Source organism: Aythya fuligula, chromosome 27 (genome assembly GCF_009819795.1).
Source record: "Aythya fuligula isolate bAytFul2 chromosome 27, bAytFul2.pri, whole genome shotgun sequence".
Lineage (NCBI taxonomy): Eukaryota > Metazoa > Chordata > Aves > Anseriformes > Anatidae > Aythya > Aythya fuligula.
Genome location: NC_045585.1, coordinates 1,010,520 through 1,033,786, shown reverse-complemented (window position 1 = coordinate 1,033,786; position 23,267 = coordinate 1,010,520). Strand labels below are relative to the sequence as shown.

The window sequence follows — 23,267 nt, the reverse complement described above, 5'->3', positions numbered from 1 at the left end:
CCCCAGCTCACACTTAGTTCCGTGCCCTTGGCTTTGCTGCACATCGCTGCCCGCTCCAAAAAGTTCATTAGCAGAGCTAATTAAGGCAGAGCAAGCTGCCAGGAAGAAGAACAGGCGGTGTGGGGTTTGGCAGGAGGAAAAGAGGTCAGCTCCGGCCCCAGGAGCTGCCCCGTAGCAGTTTCGGGGAGCAGCAGGCAGGCACAACCCTCCACCACCTCCCAGGAGCTGTGTGTTACGGGGTGTACAACCCCTTCCCTGGTCGCCAGCCTCCCCCTCCAGCCTCCCCCAGCCCCGGGGCAGCTCTTACACCCTGCCCTGCTGCTCACACCCTGCCCTGCTGCTTACACCCCGCTCCCCCGGGGGCCAGGTGGGGCAGTGACAGCCCCAAAAGGAAGAGCCGGAGGCTTCGAGCAGGGCAAGGATTTATTGAGCGCGGAGCAGGAGGGAGAAGCAACGCCCTGGGGATGTCTCCCTGAGCCTGGCAGGGGGGCTGCCCCGCTGTGTGTGTCCCTGGGGAGCGTGGCAGGACCCCCACGGCTGGCAGGCTCCTTTCTGGCCCCACCAAACCCCTCAGCCGCAGGCTGCCACAGGGCTGAAGTCCAAGTGCTGCGGGGAGGTGGGACGCAGGAGGTTGCCCACCCCGGCCCCGTCCTGCTCTCCTCAACAAGGGGCTTTGTGGCCAGCAGCGCAGCCTGAAACCTCTGGGGAGAGCTCTCAGCAGACTTCGGGCCGCTGGTACTTCCAGAAGGCGATCTCGCCGTCGTCGCTGCAGGAGGCCAGCAGCCCCGGCTCCTTGGGGTTCCAGGCCACGCAGTTGACGTCCTGCGAGTGTGCGCGGGGCACGTGGGCGGTGAGGCTGAAGGTGGGCTGCTGCGGCGTGGACGAGGCGCTCTCCTCGAAGACCCGGATGGCGTCGTCGCCGCAGGCCGTGGCCAGCGCCCCGGTGAGGTGGCACCTGCAGGGGGGCAGCGCAGGGGGTCAGCCCCGCTCCCCCCCAAGCCAAAGGGAACCGAGGGGAGCGGGGCCGCGCCGCCACGCACCACGCCACGTCGTAGATGGTCCTGGAGTGGTAGCCCGACAGGTTGCAGACGCACTTCCAGGTGGGGTCGGTGCCGCTGCACGCCACCCCTGGGCAGCGAGAGGAAAAACTCAGCACCGGGGGTGAACCGAGCAACGCCCCGGGGGCTTGGACGTGTTCCCTGCTGCTCCTCACGGGGCCGAGGGGCGCTCACCTTCCTCGTTGCCCGGCTTGTACTGCTGCCAGATGCGCACCGTCTTGTCGTCGCTGCAGGACGCCAGGCGCTCGCCGCTGCGGTCGAAGGCCAGGCTCCACACGGTGGACTCGTGGCCCTCCAGCGTGGCGCAGCACACCCAGTCGTCCTCCTCCTCGCGGTACAGCTTCACCGTGTCGTCGTAGCTGGCCGAGGCCAAGAGCTGGGGTGGGCAGAGGGGAGCAGGGGGCACTGAGGGGCTGTGCACCCACAGAAAGCCCCCAGCCCCTCGTTGGCGCCGCCCTCACCTCCTGGTTGGGGTGCCACACCACGTGCTTGACGTCCTGCGTGTGCGAGTTGAGGACGCTGACGCACTCGTACTCCTCCTCCTCATCCACTGCGGGCACAGCGCTCCCCGTTAGGGCACTGGGGGGGGGGACAGGCGGCACAGGGCCCCCCCCGGGGTTGTCCCACTCACCTTCCCACACCCACACGCTCTTGTCGCGGCTGCAGGTGGCCAGCAGGTTGCCCGAGGGGGCCCAGGCCACCGATTTCACCTCGTTCTCATGCCCCTCCAGCGTGGTCACGCACTGCGGAGGGGTCGGGAGGGGGGTCAGGGCGTGGCGGGGTGAGGGCTGGGGGGCAGGGGCCGGGCGGGGGCCTCACCTCGAAGCCGTCGTCGCCCTTCTTCCAGATGCAGGTGGTGGCGTCGAAGCTGGCGGAGGCCAGGTAGGAGCCGCAGGGCGACCAGGCCACGCGCCGCACCGTGCGCTGGTGCCCCTCCCCCAGCACCGCCCGGCACGCCCAGCCCGGCCCTGGGGGGGGGGAAACGGGGGGGGGGGCGAGGGGAGGGGGTGTGGCCTCAGGCCCCGCCCACCCCTGCAGGCTCCACCCCTGCTGCCATCAGGCCCCGCCCCCCAGCACCACCCTGTCCTCTCCCTGCCTTTAGCCCCGCCCTTACCTTTAAGCCCCGCCCCTCGCAGCCCCACCCTCTCAATGACCCCCCACCGTGCTTTTAGCCCCGCCCACAGGTGCTGTGGCCCCGCCCTCGCAACTCGTGACCCCGCCCCCTCACCTCCCGTCGCCCCGCCTCCATCCCTGTGGCCCCGCCCCTTCCCCAGCCCCTCCCTCGGAGCTCCCATGGCCCCGCCCCCACTCCCTGGGGCTCCTCCCCCAGCTCCCACAGCCCCGCCCCACCCACCTCTTGTGGCCCCGCCCCCTGCCTCTGTGACCCCACCCCCTCCCCTTGCCTCACCCCTGCCCCTGACCCCGCCCATAACCCCCTGACCCCGCCCCCTTGCCCCACCCCTCTCCCTGACCCCGCCCCCTTCCCGTGGCCACGCCCCTTCCAGTAGCCACGCCCCCCCTGGCTCCTGGCCCCGCCCCGCACCTTCCCTCGCCCAGAGCCGCACGGTTCGGTCCCCGCCGCAGGACGCCAGGAGGCCGCCGCCGGGGCTCCAGGCCAGGAACCAGCAGCGGGCCTCGGGGTGCGCGGCCACCCGGCACAGCGGCTGCAGCGCCTCCTTCATGCCGCCCGCCGCCGCCGGAAGCGGAAGAAGCGGAAGCAGCCGAGCCGCGGGGCGGGGCCGGAAGCGGAACCGGACCGCGGCCGGAAGCGGAACCGGAGCCGGGAGCCGGGGCCGGGGCCGGGCGCCATGTACACCCCCGGCGGGCCGGGGCTGCCCGGGGGGCGGCGGCGGAGGGGGGCGGCGGGCGGCGGGGCCGGCGGCGGAGGCGGGGGGGGGCTGCCGAAGCAGCCGGAGCGGAGCCTGGCGTCGGCGCTGCCCGGGGCGCTGTCCATCACGGCGCTCTGCACGGCGCTGGCCGAGCCCGCCTGGCTCCGCATCCACGGCGGCACCTGCGGCCGGCAGGAGCTGGGCGTCGCCGATGTGCTGGGCTACGTGGAGCCCGAGCTGCTGCGCGGTGAGACCGGGGGCACGGGGACGGACCGGGAGCGGGAGGGGAAGGGGCAGGGTTAGGGGGTTTAGGGCCCGATCCCGGGGGTTTAGGGCCCGATCCCGGGGGTTTCAGGGCCTGAGAAAGGGGTTTGGGGCCGGGGAAGGGGTGTAGGGTCCAGTCCCGCGGGTTAAGGGTAGGTCACTGGGGTTTAGGGCCTGATCCCGGGGGGTTTAGGGCCCTATTCGGGGTCTTCAGGGCCTGGGAAGGGGGTTTGGGGCCGGGAGAAGAGGTGTAGGGTCCAGTCCTTGGGGTTAGGGGCTGGGGAGCAGGGGTAGGGGCAGGTTCCAGGGGTTTAGGGCCTGATTCTGGGGGGGTTAGGGGTCGATCCTGGGGGTTTAGGGTCCGATCCGGGGGCTTCAGGGCCTTGGAAGGGGGTTAGGGCCGGGAGAAGGGGTGTAGGGTCCAGTTCCGGGGGTTAGGGGCAGGTCCTGAGGGTTTGGGGGTCAGGGAGTGGCCCCAGGGGTGTAGGGACTGATCCTGGGGTGTAGGGGCTGAGGAACAGGGGTGGGTAGGAGCTGGTCTTAGGGTGTAGGGTCAGGCCCTGGGGCTGTAATGACCGGGGGAGGGGGGTGTGGGGCTCGACCCTGGGGAGTTAGGGGCCAGGGAAAGGGATGTAGGGGCAGATCCCAGGGTTTTAGGGGCCAGGGAAGGGGGTTAGGAGCCAGTCCTAGGGGTGTAGGGTCCAGTCTCGGGGCTTTAGGGGCCTGGGAATAGGGGTAGGGGTTGGGGGAAGGGGGTTAGGGACTGGCCCCGGGGGTGTAGGGACTGGGGGAAGGGGTGTGGGGGCAGATCCTGGCAGTTCAGGGGAAGGGGGTTAGGAGCCGGTTCCTGGGGGTGTGGGGTCAGGCCCTGGGGGTGTAGGAAGCAAGGGGAGGGGGTTTAGGGGCAGATCCTGGGGGTTTAGTTTGTTCCCAAGGGAAGCAGAGGGGCAACGCTGATCCCTGGGGACAGCGCCAGGAGCTGAGGGGACAGCACAGAGCTGGGACGGGGAGCTCGGGGTGGGTGGCAGGGAGGGGACCTGCACCCAGAGGTGGTCAGGAGCTGGGAGGGGCTCCCGGGGATGTGGGGGCTTCTCCTGGCTGAGGCCCCTCACTGCAAGAAGGGCATCGAGAAGAGGGCTGGAGAAGAGGAGGCTCAGGGCAGAGCTCATTGCTCTCTGCAACTGCCTGGAAGGAAGGGCTGGGGGGCTGGGGGGTGGCCTCTGCGCACAGGGAACTGACAGGAGCAGAGGGAACGGCCTCGAGTTGTGCCAGGGGAGGCTCAGGTGGGGAATGAGGAGCCATTGCTGCTCAGACAGAGCGGGCAGGCACTGGGACGGGTTGCCCAGGGAGGTGGGGGAGTCCCCGTCCCTGGGGGTGCTCAAGGAGGGGTTGGACGTGGTGCTTGGGGACTGGGTTTGGTGGTGCCGGTGGTGGCAGGGGCTGTGTGTACAGGGTGAGGAGGGATTTTCCAACCGTGATGATTTCTGCAGTTCGCCCAGCCAGCACTCAGGCCCACGGATTCATTTTTGGTGGTGCTGAGTGGAGGCAGCAGCAGGGCTCCGGGGAGGGGGTCCCCTCCAGCTCGGGTTATCCCGTGGGGCAGCCTGGTTGGAAGCTCCCCGTGCTCCTGGGAGGCCCCAGGCTGTAACTCCAGCTCTGTGCCACCCGGGGCAGACAGACAGACGGAAGGACAGACAGACAGACAGAAGGACAGACAGACAGACCGACCACTCGTGCCCGCTGTGGCTTTTAGCCAAGGTTCCAACTTCCCCCGGGATCCCCCTCGCTGCTTCTCCTTCGGTGCTGGAGCCGGGAAGTGCTCGCCACCCCCCCGCAGGGCCCGGGGAGCACCAGAGCAGCTCGGTGGGGAGATGAGAAGGGGAAGAGGAGGGGAGCAGCGCCCTGCCCTCCCGATACAGGGGGGTTTTGGGGTGGCAAAGCCGTGCCCTGCAGCGGGGGCGTTTGGGACACACGGTTCCGAGGGACTCGTGCCTGCCCTTTCCTTCTCCCTCTCCCCACCCACGGGTGTTTTTCTGGCGCAAACCCACCCGGTTTCCCCGCATGGGATCACCCCCACACGCCTTTAGGGCAAACACCCTTGGTATTTGTAGGGTCACCGTGGTGCAGAGCCCCGCTGAGCTGCCAGGAAGAGGATCCTGCCCCGTCTGCACGCTAATTTCCCCTAATTGAAGGGTTTGTCCCCAGGCTGGGTCAGGTGCTGCTCGTAAACAGCTCCCAGGGAGGTGACTCCTGGGGACCTCAGCCCAGCCCGGGGTGGGTCCGGCAGCACCTCGGCTGGCCCCAGGGCTCGGCGTGCCCGAGATGGGGGTAAATGGGGTTGGGTTCTGCGGGGTGACCCCGGCAGCACCGAAATGTCCCGGGGAGGTGCGGGACCAGGCTTCCTTCAGCTCCGGAGCTGAGCGGTGTCAGAGCAAGGAGGCTCCCCGGTAAACTCCCAGTTCATACAAAACAAGGAACCTGCGCAGCCCTGTTTGGAGGCGTTCCCTCAGCTTTCATTTCCACTGCAGCAGCACCCCATAAAATGCCCTGCCCGCAGCTAACAAAGGTCGGGTTCACGGAGGGCAGAGGTGCACAGCACCACTTCTCCAAGCCCGGAGGAGAGCTCAGCAGGGTGAAACCGTCGGGGCACTGGGGAGGGGTCAGGTCAAGAAGGCAGCTTGCCGCCGTGCTCAGCAGCCCCATGTCCCCGCAGATTACTGCATGAACCCCCAGACCGTGCTGCTGCTCCGCGTCATCGCCGCCTTCTGCTTCCTGGGCATCATCTGCAGCCTCTCGGCCTTCCTGCTGGACGTCTTCGGGCCCAAGCACCCGGCGCTGAAGATCACGCGCCGCTACGCCTTCGCCCACATCCTCACAGGTAACACCAGGCAGGGCTGTCGCTGCAGCTGCACGGGGAAACCCCACATTCCCTTCCCTGATCCGAGGAAAGGGGTTTTCAGCTCGGGGCTGCGCTGCCCAGCCGATGTGCAGAGCTCTTCCTTAGCTCTGTCTGCAGCCAGAGCAGCCTCAGAGCCCTCAAGGGCAGCTCTGGCCTCCGAATCGGAGCTAAATCCTGGGGTCAGAGGTCAGGGGTGGACACCAAGCGCCTCCAAATGGGCACGGGGCGCTGAGCTGTGCTTCTCAAAGGGCTCCCGTGGCGCAGATCCGTGCCCTTGTGGGGAAGGTCGGGTGCTGTGAGTCAGCCTCAGGAGGTTTACATCCCCTGAGCCCTGCCGGCACGTCAGGGCGCTGAGCTGCAGAGCCCACGGCGTGGGGCTCAGGGCACCGAGGTGTCCGTGCAGCTCCTTCTGGGTCACAAAATCCCTTCAGCTTCGCGGCCTCGCTGCTCCTCCTCCTTTATCATGAGCTGGGCGAGCTGGTTTGCTTCCTCAGAGCCACGCCAGGGGAGCTCCTTTATTTTTCTGCTGCTTTTCCTCCCTAACCTGGCTCCCCCACAGAGATGGGGACAAACACCCTTAGCACAGCAGCATCCAGGCTCACAGGGAGGCGCTCAGCCTCTTCTTTCCCTGCTGGCCTGGAGGCAGAGGGGAGGCTCCGTCAGGCTGCGCTCCTCTCCCTGCTGCTTTCCTCCCTCCTGTGATGAATTTCAGCCTTCTGGTACCTCCACGGGCTGGGCAGGCTCTTTTTTTGCCCCAATACCTTGCTCTCTGCCTGCTCCACTCCCCTGGCAAGCAGAGCACGGCCGTGGGGGGGCTTTGCCTTAGCCACAAAGTAAACTCACTGATTTTTATTCCTTCCTGGTGCCTCAACCGCTGTTCTTCCCCCCCCCAAGTCCTGCAGTGCGCCACCGTCATCGGCTTCTGCTACTGGGCCTCGGAGCTGATCCTGGCGCAGCAGCAGCAGCACAAGAAGTACCACGGCTCCCAGGTCTACGTCACCTTCGCCGTCAGCTTCTACCTGGTGGCGGGGGCCGGGGGCGCCTCCATCCTCGCCACGGCCGCCAACCTGCTGCGCCACTACCCCACCGAGGAGGAGGAGCAGGCCCTGGAGCTGCTGTCGGAGATGGAGGAGAACGAGCCCTACCCGGCCGAGTACGAGGTGATCAACCAGTTCCAGCCACCCCCGGCGTACACCCCCTGAGGCCGCCGCGGCTCCGGGGCGCGGGCAGGGCTCTGTGCCCCCCCCCGAAACTTGCCCTCCCCCGGGGCTGCCGGTCCCGGCTGCTTCGCCGTGGGGGAGCCGTGCTGGCTGTCCCGCGCGAAGGACTGGTTTTAGAGTTGGATTTAGAGACGGGGGCGAGCCCCGAAGCCGCCCCCCGAGCCCTCCTTCCCCCCCTGCGGACCACGGGGCGCCGCGACGGAGGCTGCGAGCTCGGCCCCAGCCCACCCTGCCTGCACCACCAGGTACACGCGTGTGCCAGCGTGTTGGTGCGTGCGGAGAGGCGCCGTGGGAGAGGAGGGGGCTGCAGCAGCCCCAGCAGGGGGGCAGGCACAGCACCACCCCCCCGGCACCGCTCCCCTCCCGCGGCTCGTGCCCATGGCGCGCGTTTTGCACTTTACTCCTGAGGCTCGCCGCCTGCTGGGGGTGCTTCCAGGACGTCGCCGTGCCCGCGGTGAGGCTGGCGAGGGGGGCACGGCACCGGAGGAGCTGCCCCGGGAGCGACCTGCACCCCTGTGGCACCTCCCCGGGCTGCAAACCCAAGGAAAATCCCGAGGTTTTTGTACGGCGCCGGCCCCGAGAAGCAGCACCTGCGGCTGTGGCTTTTATGCACGTTCCTGACCTCCGTGGAAATGGGACTGGTTTGCTTTTCGCTCCCTTTTAATGTTTTTTTCTGCCCCGCTTTTAATGAATGAATTCACCGCCCCGCTCCTCCGCCAGCCCCGAGGGATGCTGCCGGGAGCCGCGCGGTGCCGAGAGTCCCGCAGCCAAACCCAGACGGCAGCCAGCAAGGAGAGCAGCCTTGTTTTGGGGCCGTTTGGGGCAAATTGAGCAGGGAAAGCTGCGCGGGGTGGGTATGCCAGCCCGGGAGCAGCGGGGCGGCTCGGCAGAGGTGCGGGGGGCTCCAGGAGGAGTTTTAGGGCCGGCACGCTGCGCGATGCTGCTCCCCTCTTCCAAATGCTCCTCACCCCGTTCCCTGCCCTGCCCCCGGCTGCTTCATCCCGCTTGCTCCTCTTCCTCCTCCTGCTGCCTGGGCAGGATTCGGCCGCCCGCTGGGGCTCAGGATGTGACCGGGGGTGGCTCCGTCACAGCCCCAAAACCATCGGGGCTTTGGTCCGGGCACCGGCAGCGTCATCTGAAGGGTCCAGCACAGCCCCAGTGCCGTTCTCCCCGTCCCACCACCCCGCTGCTGCCCCCTCGGCCAAAAATAACCAGGTCTGGGGGTGCTGGGGTGTCCGGAAAATGATTTGGGTTCCCCCCCTTCCTCCCCCCCGGCGCCTCTATGCAAGGGAGGGCTCGTCTGTAAATAGTCTTGTGCATAAACACTGTATTTCTGTAAAAACCCCAAAAAAGGAAAAGGACGCGACGCCCCCACCCTACTAACAAACGTAGCTCCAGGAGGTCGGGGCGGGACGCGGGGAGGTCCCCGAGGTGTCGGGGTGGGAGGGGGGGGCCACGTGCCACCCCTCTGTCACCGTCCCCGTGTCCCCCACACCCCGCACCTCGGCCCCGTCCCGCGCCCTGCCCTTTTCCAGAGGAATAAACCCGTGTACATAGTGCCCGGTGCCTGCCTGCGCTTTGTTCCCAAAACCAGGGGCGGGGGGTTCGGGGCCGGGTTTTATCCTAAAGCTGTGGGGGGGGGCTCCGCGCTGCTCCCCCCTCGTGCTGCTCTGCGCCCCGATAAATATCCCCGCTGTCTGCTGCTGTCCTCCACCCCAAAAAACGTCCCTGCCACGCACCCCACTTGGCAGCCCCTCCTAAGTCCCCCCCTCTGATCCTTGCGCCCCTATAAAGGCCTGTGCTGCCCTGCCCCATGCCCTGTGCACCCCAAGAAATGCCCTCGCCTGCGCCCCGTTGCCCTGCACCCCTCTAAGCGCCTGTGCCAGAACCCCAAGAAATGCCCCTGGACTGCACCCGCTGCCACGCACCCCAATAAATACCGGCTGGTGCCCCCACCCCAATAAGTAAAGGCCTGTGCCCTCCGCACCCCAATAAGCACAGGTCAGTGCTCCCACCCCAATAAATAAGGGTCTGAGTCCCCACACCCCAATAAATAAAGGCCTGTGCCATAGACCCTAATAAATAAAGCCTTGTGCCCTGCCCCCCCATAAATAAAGGCTGGTGACCCCCACCCCAATAAATAAAGTCCTGCCCACCCCAATAAATAAAAGGCGTGTGCCCTGCACCCCCATAAAGGGCTGTGCCCTCAGCACCCCAATAAATAGTGGCCTGTACCCCCACACCCCAATAAATAAAGTCCAGGTGCCCCCCGCACCCCAACAAATAGAGGTTGGTGCTGCGCACCCCAATACATAACGTCCTGTGGCCCCATACCCCAATAAATATAGGCCTGTGCTGTGCACCCCAATAAATAAAGGCCTGCGCCCCCATAAATAAAATCCTGTGCCCCTAAACCCCAGTAATTAGATGCCTGTGCCCCCTGAACCCCAATAAATAAAGGCTGGTGCTCCAAACCCCAGTAAATAAAGTCCTGTGGCCCCCACACCCCAAAAAATAAAGGCCTGTACCCAGCACCCCAATAAAGGACTGTGCCCCCAGCACCCCAATAAATAGTGGCCTGTCCTCCTGCACCCCAATAAATAAAGGCTGGTGCCCCAAACCCCCATAAATAAAGTCCTGTGCCCCCTGGACCCCAATAAATCGAGGTCTGTGCCCCCTGGACCCCAATAAATCAAGGCTGGTGTCCCCCACCCCAATAAATACAGGCACCCCATAAAGGGCTGTGCCCCCCGCCCCCCAGTAGTGCCCTGTGCCCCCGCACCCCAGTGCATACAGGGCTGTGCCCCCGCACCCCACAATTAGGGGCGGCTGCCCCCGACCCCACAGCCCCCGGCCCCATCCAGCCCCGTGCCCCCCAGCCCCGCCCCCCTCCTTAAGCCACTCCCCCTCCCACCCTGTCCCCGCCCACCCCCTGCAGACCCCGCCCACCCCCTCCTTCCCCACCCAATCGCCGCGCGGGGCGGCGGCGGCGGCGCCCAATGAGGAGCGGGCGGCGCGGCGCGCTGACGTCAGACGCCGCGCGACGGCGGCGGGGGCAGAGCGGCGGCATGTTGCAGCCGCGGCGGCCGCTCCTCGGCCTCCTCGCCCGGGCCTCGCGCCTGGGCCTCCGCCCGCCGGCCTCGGGCCTGCCGCCGCCTCCTCCCCGCCCTCCTCCTCCTCCCTCTCCTCCCGCCGGGGGCCAGGCGGGGCGGCGCGGCCTGCTGGGCCTGCTGGGCCTGCTGCACTGCGGCTCCGGCGGCGGGCAGCGGGCGAGGAGGCCGCGGAGGGGCCGGCAGAGAGGGGGCGGCGGGGCTGAGGAGAGAGGGGGAGGGGGGCGGCGGGCAGCAGGAGGAGGAGGAGGAGGGCCCGGGGGGGGGCGGGGGCTGGCCCGGGGCCGCCCCGCCCTCGCCGCCGCCCGCCTCATGGCCGCCCTGGCCGGGGTCTTCGTGTGGGACGGGCAGCGCATCGAGGAGGAGGAGCTGCAGCGGTGCGTGCCCCCCGACCCCCACCCCGCGCCCCCCCCTTCCCCGAGGGTCCTGACTCGCAGGGACCCCCCCCGAGCTCCCCGGGGTGCCCCCTGAGCCCCCGGATCTGTTGGGGTCCCCAGCTCCTTGGGGTGTCCCTGAGCCCCCACAGCCGGGGGGGAGCTCTGAGATCTTGGGGGTGCCCCTGAGCCCCCCCCCCCCACCCCCCCCTATGCCTGAGGGTGGTCACAAACCGCCACGGAGGGTCCTTGCCCACCCCCCAAGCCCCTCATGTCAGAGGGTTCCCCCCCCCCCAAAGCCCTTGGGGGCGTCCCCCAAGCCCCTGGGGGTATCCCTGACCCCCCCCCTTCTCCCCTCATGCCTGAGGGTGGCCCTGAACACCCGCAGAGGGTCCTTGCCCACCCCCTAGGCAGGGGGACCCCCCCAAATTCCTGGGGATGCTGCCTGAGCCCCCACACCTGGAAGTGCCCCCCCAGACTTCTGGGAATGCCCCTGACCCCCTCCCATCCCCCATGCTTGGGGTGCCCCCCAAACCCTCAGGGAGGTCCCCAACTCCCCCCCCCCCCCTTACCACAAAATCCTAAGTCTTGTGGTCCCCCTAAAGCCCTTGGGGAAGCCTCCTGACCCCTTCAGGCATGGGATTAACCCCAGAACCGACAGGGAAGGTCCCTAATTCCCCCCCCCCCCCCCCAACATCTCAGGGTGCCCCCAGGCTGGGGATGTCCCACCAAACCCATGGGGTGGGCACCCCCCAGACACCCTAGGGTACCCTCACTATGGTGGGATGGGGCCAGGCTGGGTCTTTTTGGCGTTTTTTTGGTGTTTTTTTTGGGATCGCCCTGGCTTCGTTGCAGCGTAATTAGTGAGTACAGGCTGGGACCTGGGGGGGGGGGTAATTAAAACTTAATGGGCAGCTCTGGCACGCCGCGGCAGCGCCGCCTTTTCCTCCTCTTCAATTCCAGCTCCCAGCGCCTCGAGCGCGCGGCCGCGCCGTCCTGTGGGTGCTCAGCGCCCTGTAGGGGCTCAGTACCTGGCACTGCATTAAGGAGCTTAGCTAATAATCAATTAAATCCTCGCCTTAACGAGGCCCGCCCCTCGCTTGCACCCCTCCCCCCTGCTTTGGGGCAGCTTGGGGTGCTTCAGGGGTGCGCTGCCGACCTTTGTGCAGCCCAGGAGAGGAGAAATCCCATTTTATTCCCGAGGGAGGCGGCTCGCCCACGTGCCACGAGGTGTTTTGGGGCCGGTATGGGGCCGGCAAACCCGGCGCCACGCTTTGTGGTGGCCTCAGCAGGGTTTGGATTAGGAGTGGGATTAAACTCGGGGCCGAGCCGCTCGCTTCAAGGTTACGGGGACGGCCCCAATCCCCTCCCAGCGCCCTCGCCTTGGTGTCCCTGCTCCCCTCCTCGTGCCTTCGCTCTGGGTTTGGGGTTGGAGGCCCTGAGCCGATTTGCTCAGGAGCCAGCAGGGTGCGAGCTGCGCCTCGGGGGATTAAAAAACCCTTTGGTGTGGAGCTCGTCTGGGGCTTCGGGACGTGGAGGGGGAGAGCGGGGAGGAAACCCAGGAGTTTGGGGCAGAAAATGCCCACGAGCTGCTGGGCTGTGAGCCCTCGCTCTTCCCCAGGTGCTCGATGCCAGCAGCTGCAGCAGCACAGGCCCGTTTTGGGGGAATTTGAGCTCTTTTATCGCATTTTTACTCTTTGCACACCTCAGGGGGCGGGAGGTAGGGACGGGGCGTGTTTCCCGGCAGGTGCTGCCGCTGGGTTTATTTGGGTTTTTGTTTTGTTTTCTGCTCGCTGCCGCCTCAGGCAGAGGTCAGCCTGACCCCAGGGCCCTGCAGCGGGGCCCGGCTGCTCCCTGTGCCCGAAATAAATCGCGGGGCCTGGCGCTGGCACCCGCTGGGCACGGGGTTGGAACGCTGCCGCTCCTGGCCCTCGGCACGCGGGATGGGGCCGGGCTTTACGCAGGGAGCGGGGCTCCCCCCGTGCCCCACACTTATGGGGTGCAGCTGCCCCCTCCTGCCTGGATCTCTGTGGGGTTTTGTTCCCGGTCTGGGCAGCTCGGGGGCTCCCCGGCACCACCAAGCCGCCCTCACCCGACGAGCGAGACCTGCCTCGCAGCTCCCAGGCGGCGGTTTCATTAAGGCTGATGCTAATTACCCCACCTAATTAGTATCTCGGGGTGGCGGCGGGGCTGGGGGCGCTGCAGGCAGCGAGTGAGGACCCCGTGTCTGCAGGGGGCTGCACCGCGAGCCGGGCGGAGGTTTGATCGTGGGGTGGTGCAGGTGGGGCTGCAGCTCCAAACGGGCAGGTTTTGCCTTTTTTTGATGTTTAATTTTGGGGTTTTGGTGGTGTGCAGAGCCCCCCCGTGCTGTCCTCCCGCTGCAGGTGGTCCTCGTGGTCCTCTTTGCCTTATTCCTGCTGGCTGCTGCGTGCAGCTCGGGCTCCAGAGCAGCGCCAGTCCCTCCCCTTCCCTCCCCGTCTCCTCTCGGGGTGCTGTGGGGTCTCCATCCTCCCACGGGGGCCACCCCCCGAGTGCCCCCCAGTCCCTGGCTGCTGCTCCCACACTGACTCAGCACCGTGCTGGTGCTGCGAGCGCTCAGTCACTGCCTTCCCCAAATGCTTCATCCTCGTGTCCCTCCTTCTCCTGCTCCGTTCTGCTCCCAACCCAACCCGACCCTGCTCCCGCTGCAGCCTCGGGAGGTGCTGGGAGCTTTGGCCGCCCCCCTCCTCTCGGGGGAGAATTCTGCCTGCTCCTTCGGGCTCTGCCCCGCCGCCCTCCTGCACCTCCCCTGAGAAGCAGCGCTCACGGAGCAGCCGCTCGTGTCCCGTGGGGTTTTGGGTCCTCTCCTGGAAGGCAGGGCCCTGCCCTGGGTGCTGCAGACCCGGCAACTGCTTTTAGCCACGGTTGGCTTCTACCTGGGGAGAGGGAATGCGAGGGGAGCCCCTCCTGAACGCACCGGAGCGAAGTTTCAATGCTCTGTGATAACGCAGGACCCTGGGGACCGAAGTTAAAACACCCGGGGAAGCTGCAGCCCCGCTGGCTGCGTGTTTCACAGCCCAGCGAGTGATCCCTGCCGTTCTGCAGCACCGAGCCCCAGGCGCTGCCTTTAGCTCCGCGTGGAGGCTTTGCAGGTCTCCCGGGCTCCGTCCCGTGCCCGGGTTGGTCTCTGACTGCTCTGTGTCCCCCCAGCTCTGCGCAGGAGATGAAGCACATGGAGAACATCTCGGCCATGCTTCGTGGTGGCTCCCCAGACGAGTACCAGCACCCGGACCCCGCGTCGGAGCGGGACGCGGTGCGCGCCCCTGGAGAGCAGCCCTGGGAGATGATCATGGACAAGAAGCACTTCAAGCTCTGGCGGCGCCCCATCGAGGGCACCCACCTGTACCAGTACCGAGGTACCGCCCGCTGCGCCCCGCGTGGGGCTTCTTCCCCACATCTGGCACCGGCTGCGCCTCGTGCGTCCTGCCTGGCCTCTGTCTGCAGGAAAAAATGTGAAATCCCGTCCTGTGCTTCCCCCTCCCGGGTCCCTTCCCCTCACAGCCCTTCGGGGGGGGATCCCAGCCCCTTGGTGCAGCGACATGAGAAGGGAAGGATGGTTTCTGGGGTGTAAAACTTGCATTTTCCTGTGACTGAACATGTTCTCTTTGCTGCAGTGTTTGGGACGTACACAGACGTGACTCCCAGGCAGTTCTTCAACGTCCAGGTGAGTGGAGCCCGGCTGCCAGGGGGTGGGGAGCAGAAATGGGGAATGGCATCCGTCTGCCCGACCTACCCCCACCCAGGACAGCCCGTAGCATAGACCAGGAGCAGGACGAGGTCATCCCATGCCCTGGTTGGGTTCCGCTGCTCAGCCCAGCTGGAAGTGAGGCGTTGGCACACGCGGGCTGTGCTGGGCTGCAGGAACCCTCCACATCCCTGCTCCTGGCTGCCTCCCACGAGCCCTGCGGGGCAGCGCAGCCCTCCTGCCTTCCCCTTCTCCTGGCATCACCCAGGAATTTCTAATTCCACGGGGCGAGGAGCAGGGCTGGTTGTTGTCCCGCAGCAGCGCTGGGGGTTCCGTGGCTCTGACTCAGCCTCTCGTTGCTGCCAGCTGGACACGGAGTACAGGAAGAAGTGGGACTCGCTGGTCATCAAGCTGGATGTCATCGAGAGAGACCTGGCCACGGGCTCCGAAGTGATTCACTGGGTGACCCACTTCCCGGTGAGGGATTCCTCCTCCTTTCCTCTCCTGTTTCCTCACCGCACCTCCGCAGCAGGCAGGGCTGACGCCGCTTCTCTCTCTCTCTCTCCCCCCAGTACCCGATGTACTCACGAGACTACGTCTACGTTCGCCGCTACAGCGTGGACAAGGAGAACAACCTGATGGTCCTGGTGTCGCGGTACGTCTGCCAGCTCAGCCTGGCCAAGCTCCTGAGGTCTTTCTGCCAGGCCGTGAGGTCAGTGGTGCCCCTTGATCCACGGGTCTCACACTAAGGTCACGTCCTGCAGCTGAAATCCTTCATTTCCCACCCGTAAAACAAAGCTGAGACCAACTGCTACGAGCTGGGTGTGGATTTAATGAGCTTTTTCCCAAAATTCCTTCAAAACCTGAAGGAGCTGCCTGAAAATCCAGCCTCATTCTCAAAAGCAGCTCCAGTTCCCACATAGTCGAGGCTGGGCTGGTGCTGGGCGCCGTCCCCGTGCAGAGCCCATCCTGTGACGCCCCCCGTCTGTCCCCACAGGGCTGTGGAGCACCCGAGCGTCCCGGAGGACCCGGAGTACGTTCGGGTGAGGACCTACGAGTCGCAGATGGTTATCCGCCCGCACAAGACCTTTGACGAGGTGTGTCCTGGGGGCTGGGCAGCGCGGGTGCGCGGCTGCTTCTCACCCTAGGGGGTAAGGGCTGCAAGTGCTGGCTCGGGAGCTCGAGGCCCTTCCCACAGGAGTTGGGTGCCCCTGGGGAGCTGAACGCGTTGCTCCGGAGACCCAGATGCCTTCAAAAAAAAGCCTCGAGCCTCTTAACATCGAGTGCTACAACCAAATCTTCTCACAAGAAGTGCTGCTGGATCTCTGCAGGCTGCCTAGAGCCTGAAGAGGCTGCGTGGGGTCAATGCAGGCAGCTGACTCCTTCCGTCTCCACAAAAACCACCTCTAAAAACTCCCCGTGTGCCCTCACCGGGTCTTTCCTGCTCCACACCACCACCGTGCTTCCCTCTTTAACACTTCGTCTGCTTCCTGAGAGGCAGCAGCGCTCGCTGGGGGGGCTGTGGGCAGCCTGCTGGGAGCTCACGGAGCCTCCTCCTCCTGCAGAACGGTTTCGACTACCTGCTGACCTACAGCGACAACCCGCAGACGGTGTTCCCGCGGTACTGCGTCAGCTGGATGGTGTCGAGCGGTGAGTCCTGCCTGCAGCACCGCTGTCTCCTTGCTCTGGGTGCACATGGGTGCTCCCCCCTTCCCCCTCCTGAGCCCCCTCGGGGCAGGAAAGGTTGAAAATGGTTAAAAATGGGGCTGGTGGTGCTGCAGCTGCCCGTCCCTTTCCGTGGGTAGGGAGCTGTGCCTGGCTTACGGGCAGCAAGGAGGAAAGAGTCCGGGCAGAATGAGAGCCCAGCAGGATCCTCTTTCATTTTTCACTGAAATGAGCTGGTTTGTCCTTGCTTCAGAGCAGCTCTGGGCTGTCGTTCTTCCCTGTTATGTCAGCAAACAGGAGAGAAAACTCCTGTAAGTGCAGCACCTGCTGGGACTCCCACAAGGGGGCCGCCCTAAGGCTCCAGCTGCTCGCTGCAGCTCAAGTGGGGGGGGAATAAAACCAAAACCCACTTCTTGCGAAAGCTTGTCTTTTTTTTTTTTTTTTTTTCCTCTCCCCATCACGTGCTTTGCGGTAGATGGCGGAGTCTGAATGCAGCCGCTCCCCGCACGCAGCACACCCACCTCCTGCCCCCCCCCAGCCCTCTTTTTACCCCACGACCTGGTTTTGCCTGGTTTAAGCCGCTCAGTGCCCCCCTGGGGGCAGTAGGGGCTGGGGGCAGCATCCCCAGACCCCCCTACCTGCACCAGGGCAGCGCTCGCACCTCTCAGCTCTCGCTGTGAGTGCCGGGCATGCAGCAGTTGGGCTTTAACTGCAGTGGGGGAGGAAAGGAAACTTCTAGGAACCTCCTCGTGGGGCTGAGCCTGGTGGGTTTGAGCCCCACAGCACCTCAGGACCCAGCTGGGCTCACTCCACAGCCACCTGCAGCAGAGCTGGGGCATGAGGGGACTGCCTGGGGCTTGGCCCTGACCTCCTGCACGCTCTGTGCCTTTCCTGCAGAGCCCTCAGTGAGTCAAAGGAGGGATTTGTTTTCGTTTAAATCTAAAACCTCACAAAATACCCCCCAAAAGAGTACCCGGCCCTTGTTCTCAGCCACCACAGAGCCTGTTGGAGCTGGGGCTGTTTCACCACCAGGCACGTCTGGGGCGAGGGAGCCTCGCAGCCTGCCTGCCTTGCGGTCGGGCTGAACTCGGGGGCAGGAAATGAGGGGGGGGGAAGAAAAAAAAGAACCCAAACCAACAAAACGCCTCCGTGGGGCCGCTCTGAGGCGAGCTGGGCCTCGGCTCCTGCTGCTGGGGAGAAAGGAGAGAAACGAGAGAAATGAGAGCGGGGAGGGGGCGGCGGGGGGGTGGGTGAGAGCCCCGCTGACCCCTGCCTCCCCCCCCAGGTATGCCAGATTTCCTGGAGAAGCTGCACACGGCGGCCCTGAAGGCCAAGAAGCTGGAGCTGGAGGTGCGGGACTATATGGCTGCCAAGCCCCTCGACGGCAGCGGCGGCGGCGAGGGCAAGGCCGGGGTGCCCGCGGCCGAGCACAAGAGCGAGGGCAGCTGCAGCCCGGCCCAGCTGGACTACGCCTAGCGCCCCGGGGGGGGGCTCCCTTCCCACTGTGCCCCTCCCCACGAGCTCAGCGCCGGGTCTGGGTGCTGGGGAAGGGGTCGCTGCCCCCCTTCCCCCCCGGTGTCCCCTTCGTGGCCAGGCCGCTGCGGTGTCGTGTCAGCACCCCCAGTGCCCGTCGATGTCCCCCCCCCCCCCCAAAAAGGAAGCAACGCCTTCATTCGGGGCCTGCCCCCTCCTCGTCTCTGCACTCCGGCACCCCAAAATGTTGGGGTCTCCCTTTTGGGGTCTCGCTTTTGGGGTCTCGCCAGCCATCGCGGCCCCGCGCTGCCAGACTGCGCCCAGCGCCCAAGGGATCAGCACCGCCCCAGCGCCTCCTTCCCACCAACAGAACTCTCGCCGTGGGCGTCCCGGACTGGGGGAAACTGGGCAAACTGGGGAAGCGGCTCCCCGAGCTGGTTTTTAGCTGCTGCTGCTTTGTAGGGGGGGGGCAGAGCTCGGGGTACTGGGGGGAACCTTTCTGCCAGCACCAACCGGGGCACCACGGCCTCCCTGCAGCGGTGGGGGGGACCCCAAAACCACGACCCCCCCCACAGTCTGTGGTGTCCCTGGGGTTTTCTGGCTGGGGGGTGCTGGCTGGGGGGTCCGTGGGGGGCGGGGGCTCTGTAGGGTGGCAGAAAACCTCAAATAAACGGCCTGTGGTAGCAGCAGCCCCGCTGCTGGGTGGCGGCGAGTCCATACAAACGGCCCCAAATTGTTGGGGTGCGACCCCCCCCCCAGCTGGGGGGGCAGCTCCGGGCTGCCAAAACCCCTAGAGAGGGGGCTTGGGGCCAGTTGTTGAAGCAGAACAGCCCCTAATTAACCCCCGGTGTTAACGAACCCCTGCGGGGTCTGCCTGGTCCCTGTCCCCCGCTTTGGGGTCTGGGACCCCCCTTGTACCCCCCCCAAACAGCTATTGGGGTGGATTCCTTGTCCCCTTGGTACCCACAGCACCCCGCACCTGCTGCTGTTCTGGCACAACGTGCCCACCCCCCCCCCCCCGCAGCTCTAATTATTAATTAGCCATTAATTAGCCCCCAGGTGGGGGCCCACCTGCCCCATATAAAGGTTTTGGGGGCATTTCCTCAGGGTTTGGGGTTTGTTGGTGCCATGGCTGGGCTCTGGGTGGGCCTCGGTGCCCTCCTGGGGCTGCTGGCGGGTGAGGGGGGGGCTCCCCTCCCCACTGAGGATTTTGGGGTGGGAGGGGGGGGCTTTGCCCCCCATTTGGGGGGAATATTTGGGATTTGGGGTGATATTTGGGGGTTCATGGGCACTGCTGTGGTTTTTGGGGCACCGCCACGGCTGAAGCACCCAGCACTGAGTGCATTGCCCCAAACCCCCCTGGGGGAGGTGTGGGGGGGTTGTAGGGCTGTGGGCCCCCCCCGGGAGGGGGTCGTGGCCCCCTCCCCACCCCCTGGTGCTGTGGGGTGCAGGGCTGTGTCCCGCAGGGGGCGCGGGGCAGCGGGGGACCCCAGACCCCACCGAGACCCCGCGGGGCGACGCCATCCTCAGCATCAACAGAGGTGAGGGGGGGGCAACACGGGGGGGGCGACCCCGACCCCATTTTGGGGCTGAGCCCCCACCCTCACCCCCTCTGCCCCCCCCCAGCGCTCGCCCCGCTCCAGGCGCCCGGCACCCTGCTGGAGGGGGACATCGTGCGGGCGGTGAGTGCTGGGGCATTTTGGGGGGGGTGGGGACATTTTGGGGGGGGTCCCGGTGGTGTGGGGGCGCTGATGGCTGCATCCGGCCCCCCCCCAGGCCCCCTCCCGAGCTTTTGGAGCCACGAACCCCAAATGGCCGAAGCGGCGCGGGCTGGTGTGGATCCCCTACGTGCTGTCGGGACGCTTCGGTAGGCGATGCCCGGGCGGTGGGGGGGCACGGGGGGGGCTCAGAGCTGCCCTGGGGGGGCTCAGAGCCGTGACCCGCCCCCCCCCAGACCCAAGCAGCACCCGGGTGCTGGAGGAGGCGCTGGGGGACCTGGCGAGGCTCACCTGCATCCGCTTCGTGCCCCGCTCCCACCAGCGGGACTTCGTCGCCATCGCCCCCATGGGCGGGTGAGTGGGGTGGGGGGGGGACAGCGAGCCCCTGTGGGGGGGTGGGACACCGGGGGGGGGGCACCCACGGGTGCTGGGGGACGCCTGCCTGTGGCATGGCCCATGGGCGCAGCGCAGGAGCCCCCCAGGCTGCTGAGCATCCGCTGACACCTCATTTTTGTCCTTTTTCTTTTGTATTTTTTTTAAATTTTAACCCCCCCCCAGGTGTTTTTCCAGCGTGGGCCGTGTGGGGGGGCCGCAGCTCCTCTCCTTGGCCCCCCCGTGCCTGCAGGGGGGCAAAGGGGTGGCCCTGCACGAGCTGCTGCACGCGGTGGGCTTCGGGCATGAGCACAGCCGGCCCGACCGCGACGCCTTCATCAGCATCGCCTGGAGCCACGTCCTGCCCGGTGAGCCCCCCCCATGCTGGGTGCCCCCCACCCTTGGGTGCTGGGGGGGTGTCACCGCCAGCCCCCCTCTCTCTGACCCCTCTCCCTTTACAGGTTTTGAGGGCAACTTCGTGAAGTCCCGCTCGGCCAACACGCTGGTGGGCTACGACTACTCCTCCGTGCTGCACTACGGCCGGTGAGCGCGGCCCCTCCTCCTGCACCCCCCCAAATTGTGTTTTTTTTGGGGTGATTTCATTGCTTTTTGGCCTTTTTTCCCCCTGTCCCAGCTACGCCTTCAGCCGCGGGGCCGAGCCCACCATCACACCCCTGCGGGACCCCCGGGCGGTGCTGGGGCAGCGCCGGGGACTCAGCGCCTCCGACGTGGCGCGGGTCAACCGGCTGTACGGCTGCGCCCAAGGTGGGTGGCACTGGGGTAGGGGACAGGGGGTGGCAGCACCCCAGGGTGCCCCGTCTGCAGGGTGCGTGACCCCCGCCCTCCATCCAGGGCCCCTGACCGCCGGCACACCGCTCTCCGTGGGGACAAGGACCGAAGCCACCCCGGAGGGGACAGAGCCCACCGCGGGGGGGACAGCGCCGGCGCGGTGCGCGGGGACCGATGCCACCGCCACGTCCCCCTGAGACCCTCGGGTGCTGTCAGTGCCAATAAATCGGGGTGTTCGTCACTGCTGTCACCTCGATGACTCCCCCCAGGACATGAGGACCCCCCCCCGGGGCTGTGTGTCCCCGTGGGGCCAGGGGGGGGACACACGGGGACAGGAGGCGGGGGTGTGACACACGTTTATTGCACGGCGCCGTCTCCCCGAGACGACGTGTCCGGCAGCAGCAGGCAGCGGGCGCACAGCTGGGGGGCAAGGCAGCCAAGCTGGGGAGGGGGGGCCAGGCCCCCCCCCAACCCCCCCATGTCCTCCCCCGGGGACACGGGGGGGGTCTCCCTGAGTTTGAGTCCTCGATCCTGGGTGGGGGGCACCCCCTTGTTGCCGGCGGTGCCCCGAGGACCCTCGTACCGCGGTGGGGGGGCAGCCCCAAAGTGGGGAGGGGTCCCCTTAAGCCCTAAATAGGTGGGGGGGGTCAAAAAAGAAAGGGGGGATCCCCAAAGAAGGAAGGGGGGGGTCCCCGACCCCGTCACAGCAGGTTCTTGTTGCGCTTGGGGATGACTTTGCGCACGGTGCGGCGCTCGGAGATGTTGCGCTTCACCCGGATGCCGGCCGGGGGGGCGTTTTCGGGGGCCAGCGAGGGGCTGGAGTGAGCCTTGGTGAGGTTGGGGGGCTCCGGGGGGGCCGCCACGGCCCCCGCCTGCGCTTCCCAGCCCTCCAGGTCCTGGGCGCCGGAGTTGATCCAGGTCTCCAGCACCTGCACGTAGGTCTCGTAGCGGCGCCTCTGCACCCCGAGAAAGAAAACGTGGGTGGGGGTGAGCCCTGTGCCCCCCCCCCCAATACCTATGACCCCCCCGCCCCGTTCCGTGCGCCCCCACCTCGTACAGCAGGTACTCCTTCTTCACCCGGTACTCGTCCAGGTCTCGGGCTCGGCCCCGTTTCTCGGGGAGGTTGCGCTGGTGCTCGAAGAGCTCCTGGGCCACGCGCTCCATCCACTCCTCGTGGGCTCGGTGCTGCTCCTCCTGCAGGGACCGAGGCCGGGGGGGGGGGGGGTTAATGAAGCGTTGGGGGTCCCCGATTTTTAATTTTTGGGGGTCCCCCGCTGGTCCCCGCGGCTCACCGGGGGGCTGCGGCTGGGGGCAGCGGGCAGGATGGGCCGGGCGAAGCGGCGCTGGGAGCCCACGGCGGCGGGGAAAGGGGGCGAGGAGAGGAGGGCGGCCGCCAGGTTGATGCGGGAGATCCAGGAGGACATCTCCTCCTCGCTCCTGGATGGGGGGGGAGGCAGGAGACAAAAATTGGGGCGGGGGGGTCAGTGCCACCACCGCCCCCTCCCCAGCCTTGTCCCCGCGTTGTCCCCGCGCTCACGGGGCCTGGAAGAGGAGGACGCGCTGGTCGGCCGTCTGCAGGCGGAAGACGTGGGGGCGCTTGGTGTATTTGCTGGCGCGCTCGGCCAGGGCGTGGTGCACCCCCAGGGGCTCCTCGGCCTCCGCCGGGGGGGTCCCGGGGGGCTCGGAGCCCCGCCGAGGGGTCCCCGCTTTGAGGAAGTAGAGCAGCGTCCCCTTCAGCACCGTCTGGAAGGGCTTCCAGCCCCGCCGGCCCCAGGGCGCTGCCAAGGGAGAGGGGTGGGGGTGAGGTTTGGGGTCTGGGGGGGGCACCCCCTGAGAGACCCCAAATTTGCGTCCTATTCCCCCTCCCCATGTGACAGGCCCCGAAGCTGCCAGGGGTTCCCATAATTGTCCTTATGGGCCCCAAAGCTGCCTCTTCAGTACCCAAAACACCCTAAATTTGCCCCCTTCCAGTCTTCAGAATACCCCAAATCTGCCCCGGCACCAAATCATCCCAAATCTTTCCCCCCCTAGATCCCAGCAAACCCCAAATCTGCCTCTCTGACTCCCTAAATATGCTTCCCTAGACCCCAGAAGACCCCAGATCTGGACACCTTGGATGCTGTATCAGCTCCCCAGACCCAAAACCACCCCAAATCTGCTGCAAGACCCCAAAACACAACAAATCGGTCCCCTCAGGCCCCAAAACATTCCAAATCTGGTCCCATGGACCCTAAATCTGGACCTCAATACACCCCAAATTTGGTCCCCAGACCCCTCCCAAGCACCCTAAATCTGCTCGCCTTAGACCCTAAATGTGATCCTACAAGCACCCCAAATCTGAGCCCCTTAAACCCCAAGCAGCTCCCCAGATCCCCCAACACCCCAAATCTGGTCCCCTTGGACCTTAAATCTGAACCTCAGAACACCCCAAATCTGTTGCCCAAACCCCAAAGTACCCTAAATACGTTCCCTTGGACTCCCAAATCTTCTCCCTGCACCCTCAAACACCCTAAATCTGGTCCCTTAGACTCCAAATCTGCTCCCCAAAACACCCCAAACCTGTTCCGTTGGACCCCAAATCCTCTCCCCGTTCCCCAAACCCCCCAAACCTGCTCCCCAGCCCCCAAATCCCCCTGCCAGCCCCCCCGGCACCCCAAATCCCCCCCCAGCTCTCACCCTTCTTGCCGTCAGCCTCGGCCAGCACCTTTCGCGCCAGCCAGCCCCGGCGGTACGTGGTGGCCCCGTCCTGGCGCGGCAGCTCCACCAGGGAGG

At 66.4% G+C, this 23,267-nt stretch overlaps 4 protein-coding genes across 4 annotated transcripts; 3 read left to right on the top strand and 1 right to left on the bottom strand.

Annotated features, from left to right (window-relative positions):
- Positions 1 to 405: 405 nt before the first annotated feature.
- On the bottom strand, positions 406 to 2,758 carry CIAO1 (cytosolic iron-sulfur assembly component 1). Its single transcript, XM_032204109.1, has 7 exons — positions 2,602 to 2,758; positions 1,878 to 2,026; positions 1,690 to 1,801; positions 1,520 to 1,608; positions 1,233 to 1,434; positions 1,041 to 1,128; positions 406 to 955 (listed from the first exon to the last, which is right to left on the bottom strand). The coding sequence occupies exons 1-7, from the start codon at positions 2,738 to 2,740 to the stop codon at positions 715 to 717; spliced, it is 1,020 nt and encodes a 339-aa protein (XP_032060000.1). The 5' UTR covers positions 2,741 to 2,758; the 3' UTR covers positions 406 to 714.
- A 108-nt stretch (positions 2,759 to 2,866) lies between these two features.
- TMEM127 (transmembrane protein 127) lies at positions 2,867 to 8,829 on the top strand. The gene is made up of 3 exons (XM_032204179.1): positions 2,867 to 3,134; positions 5,865 to 6,029; positions 6,945 to 8,829. The coding sequence occupies exons 1-3, from the start codon at positions 2,867 to 2,869 to the stop codon at positions 7,250 to 7,252; spliced, it is 741 nt and encodes a 246-aa protein (XP_032060070.1). The 3' UTR covers positions 7,253 to 8,829.
- A 1,827-nt stretch (positions 8,830 to 10,656) lies between these two features.
- STARD7 (StAR related lipid transfer domain containing 7) lies at positions 10,657 to 17,790 on the top strand. The gene is made up of 8 exons (XM_032204092.1): positions 10,657 to 10,757; positions 13,944 to 14,149; positions 14,408 to 14,457; positions 14,845 to 14,955; positions 15,051 to 15,133; positions 15,476 to 15,575; positions 16,044 to 16,128; positions 17,429 to 17,790. Exons 1-8 carry the CDS (start codon positions 10,693 to 10,695, stop codon positions 17,617 to 17,619), a joined length of 891 nt encoding a protein of 296 aa, XP_032059983.1. The 5' UTR covers positions 10,657 to 10,692; the 3' UTR covers positions 17,620 to 17,790.
- Positions 17,791 to 18,744: 954 nt separating this feature from the next.
- Positions 18,745 to 20,692, top strand: ASTL (astacin like metalloendopeptidase). Its single transcript, XM_032203987.1, has 8 exons — positions 18,745 to 18,793; positions 19,243 to 19,298; positions 19,393 to 19,483; positions 19,571 to 19,688; positions 19,893 to 20,074; positions 20,168 to 20,249; positions 20,341 to 20,471; positions 20,559 to 20,692. Exons 1-8 carry the CDS (start codon positions 18,745 to 18,747, stop codon positions 20,690 to 20,692), a joined length of 843 nt encoding a protein of 280 aa, XP_032059878.1.
- The last annotated feature ends 2,575 nt before the right edge of the window (positions 20,693 to 23,267 follow it).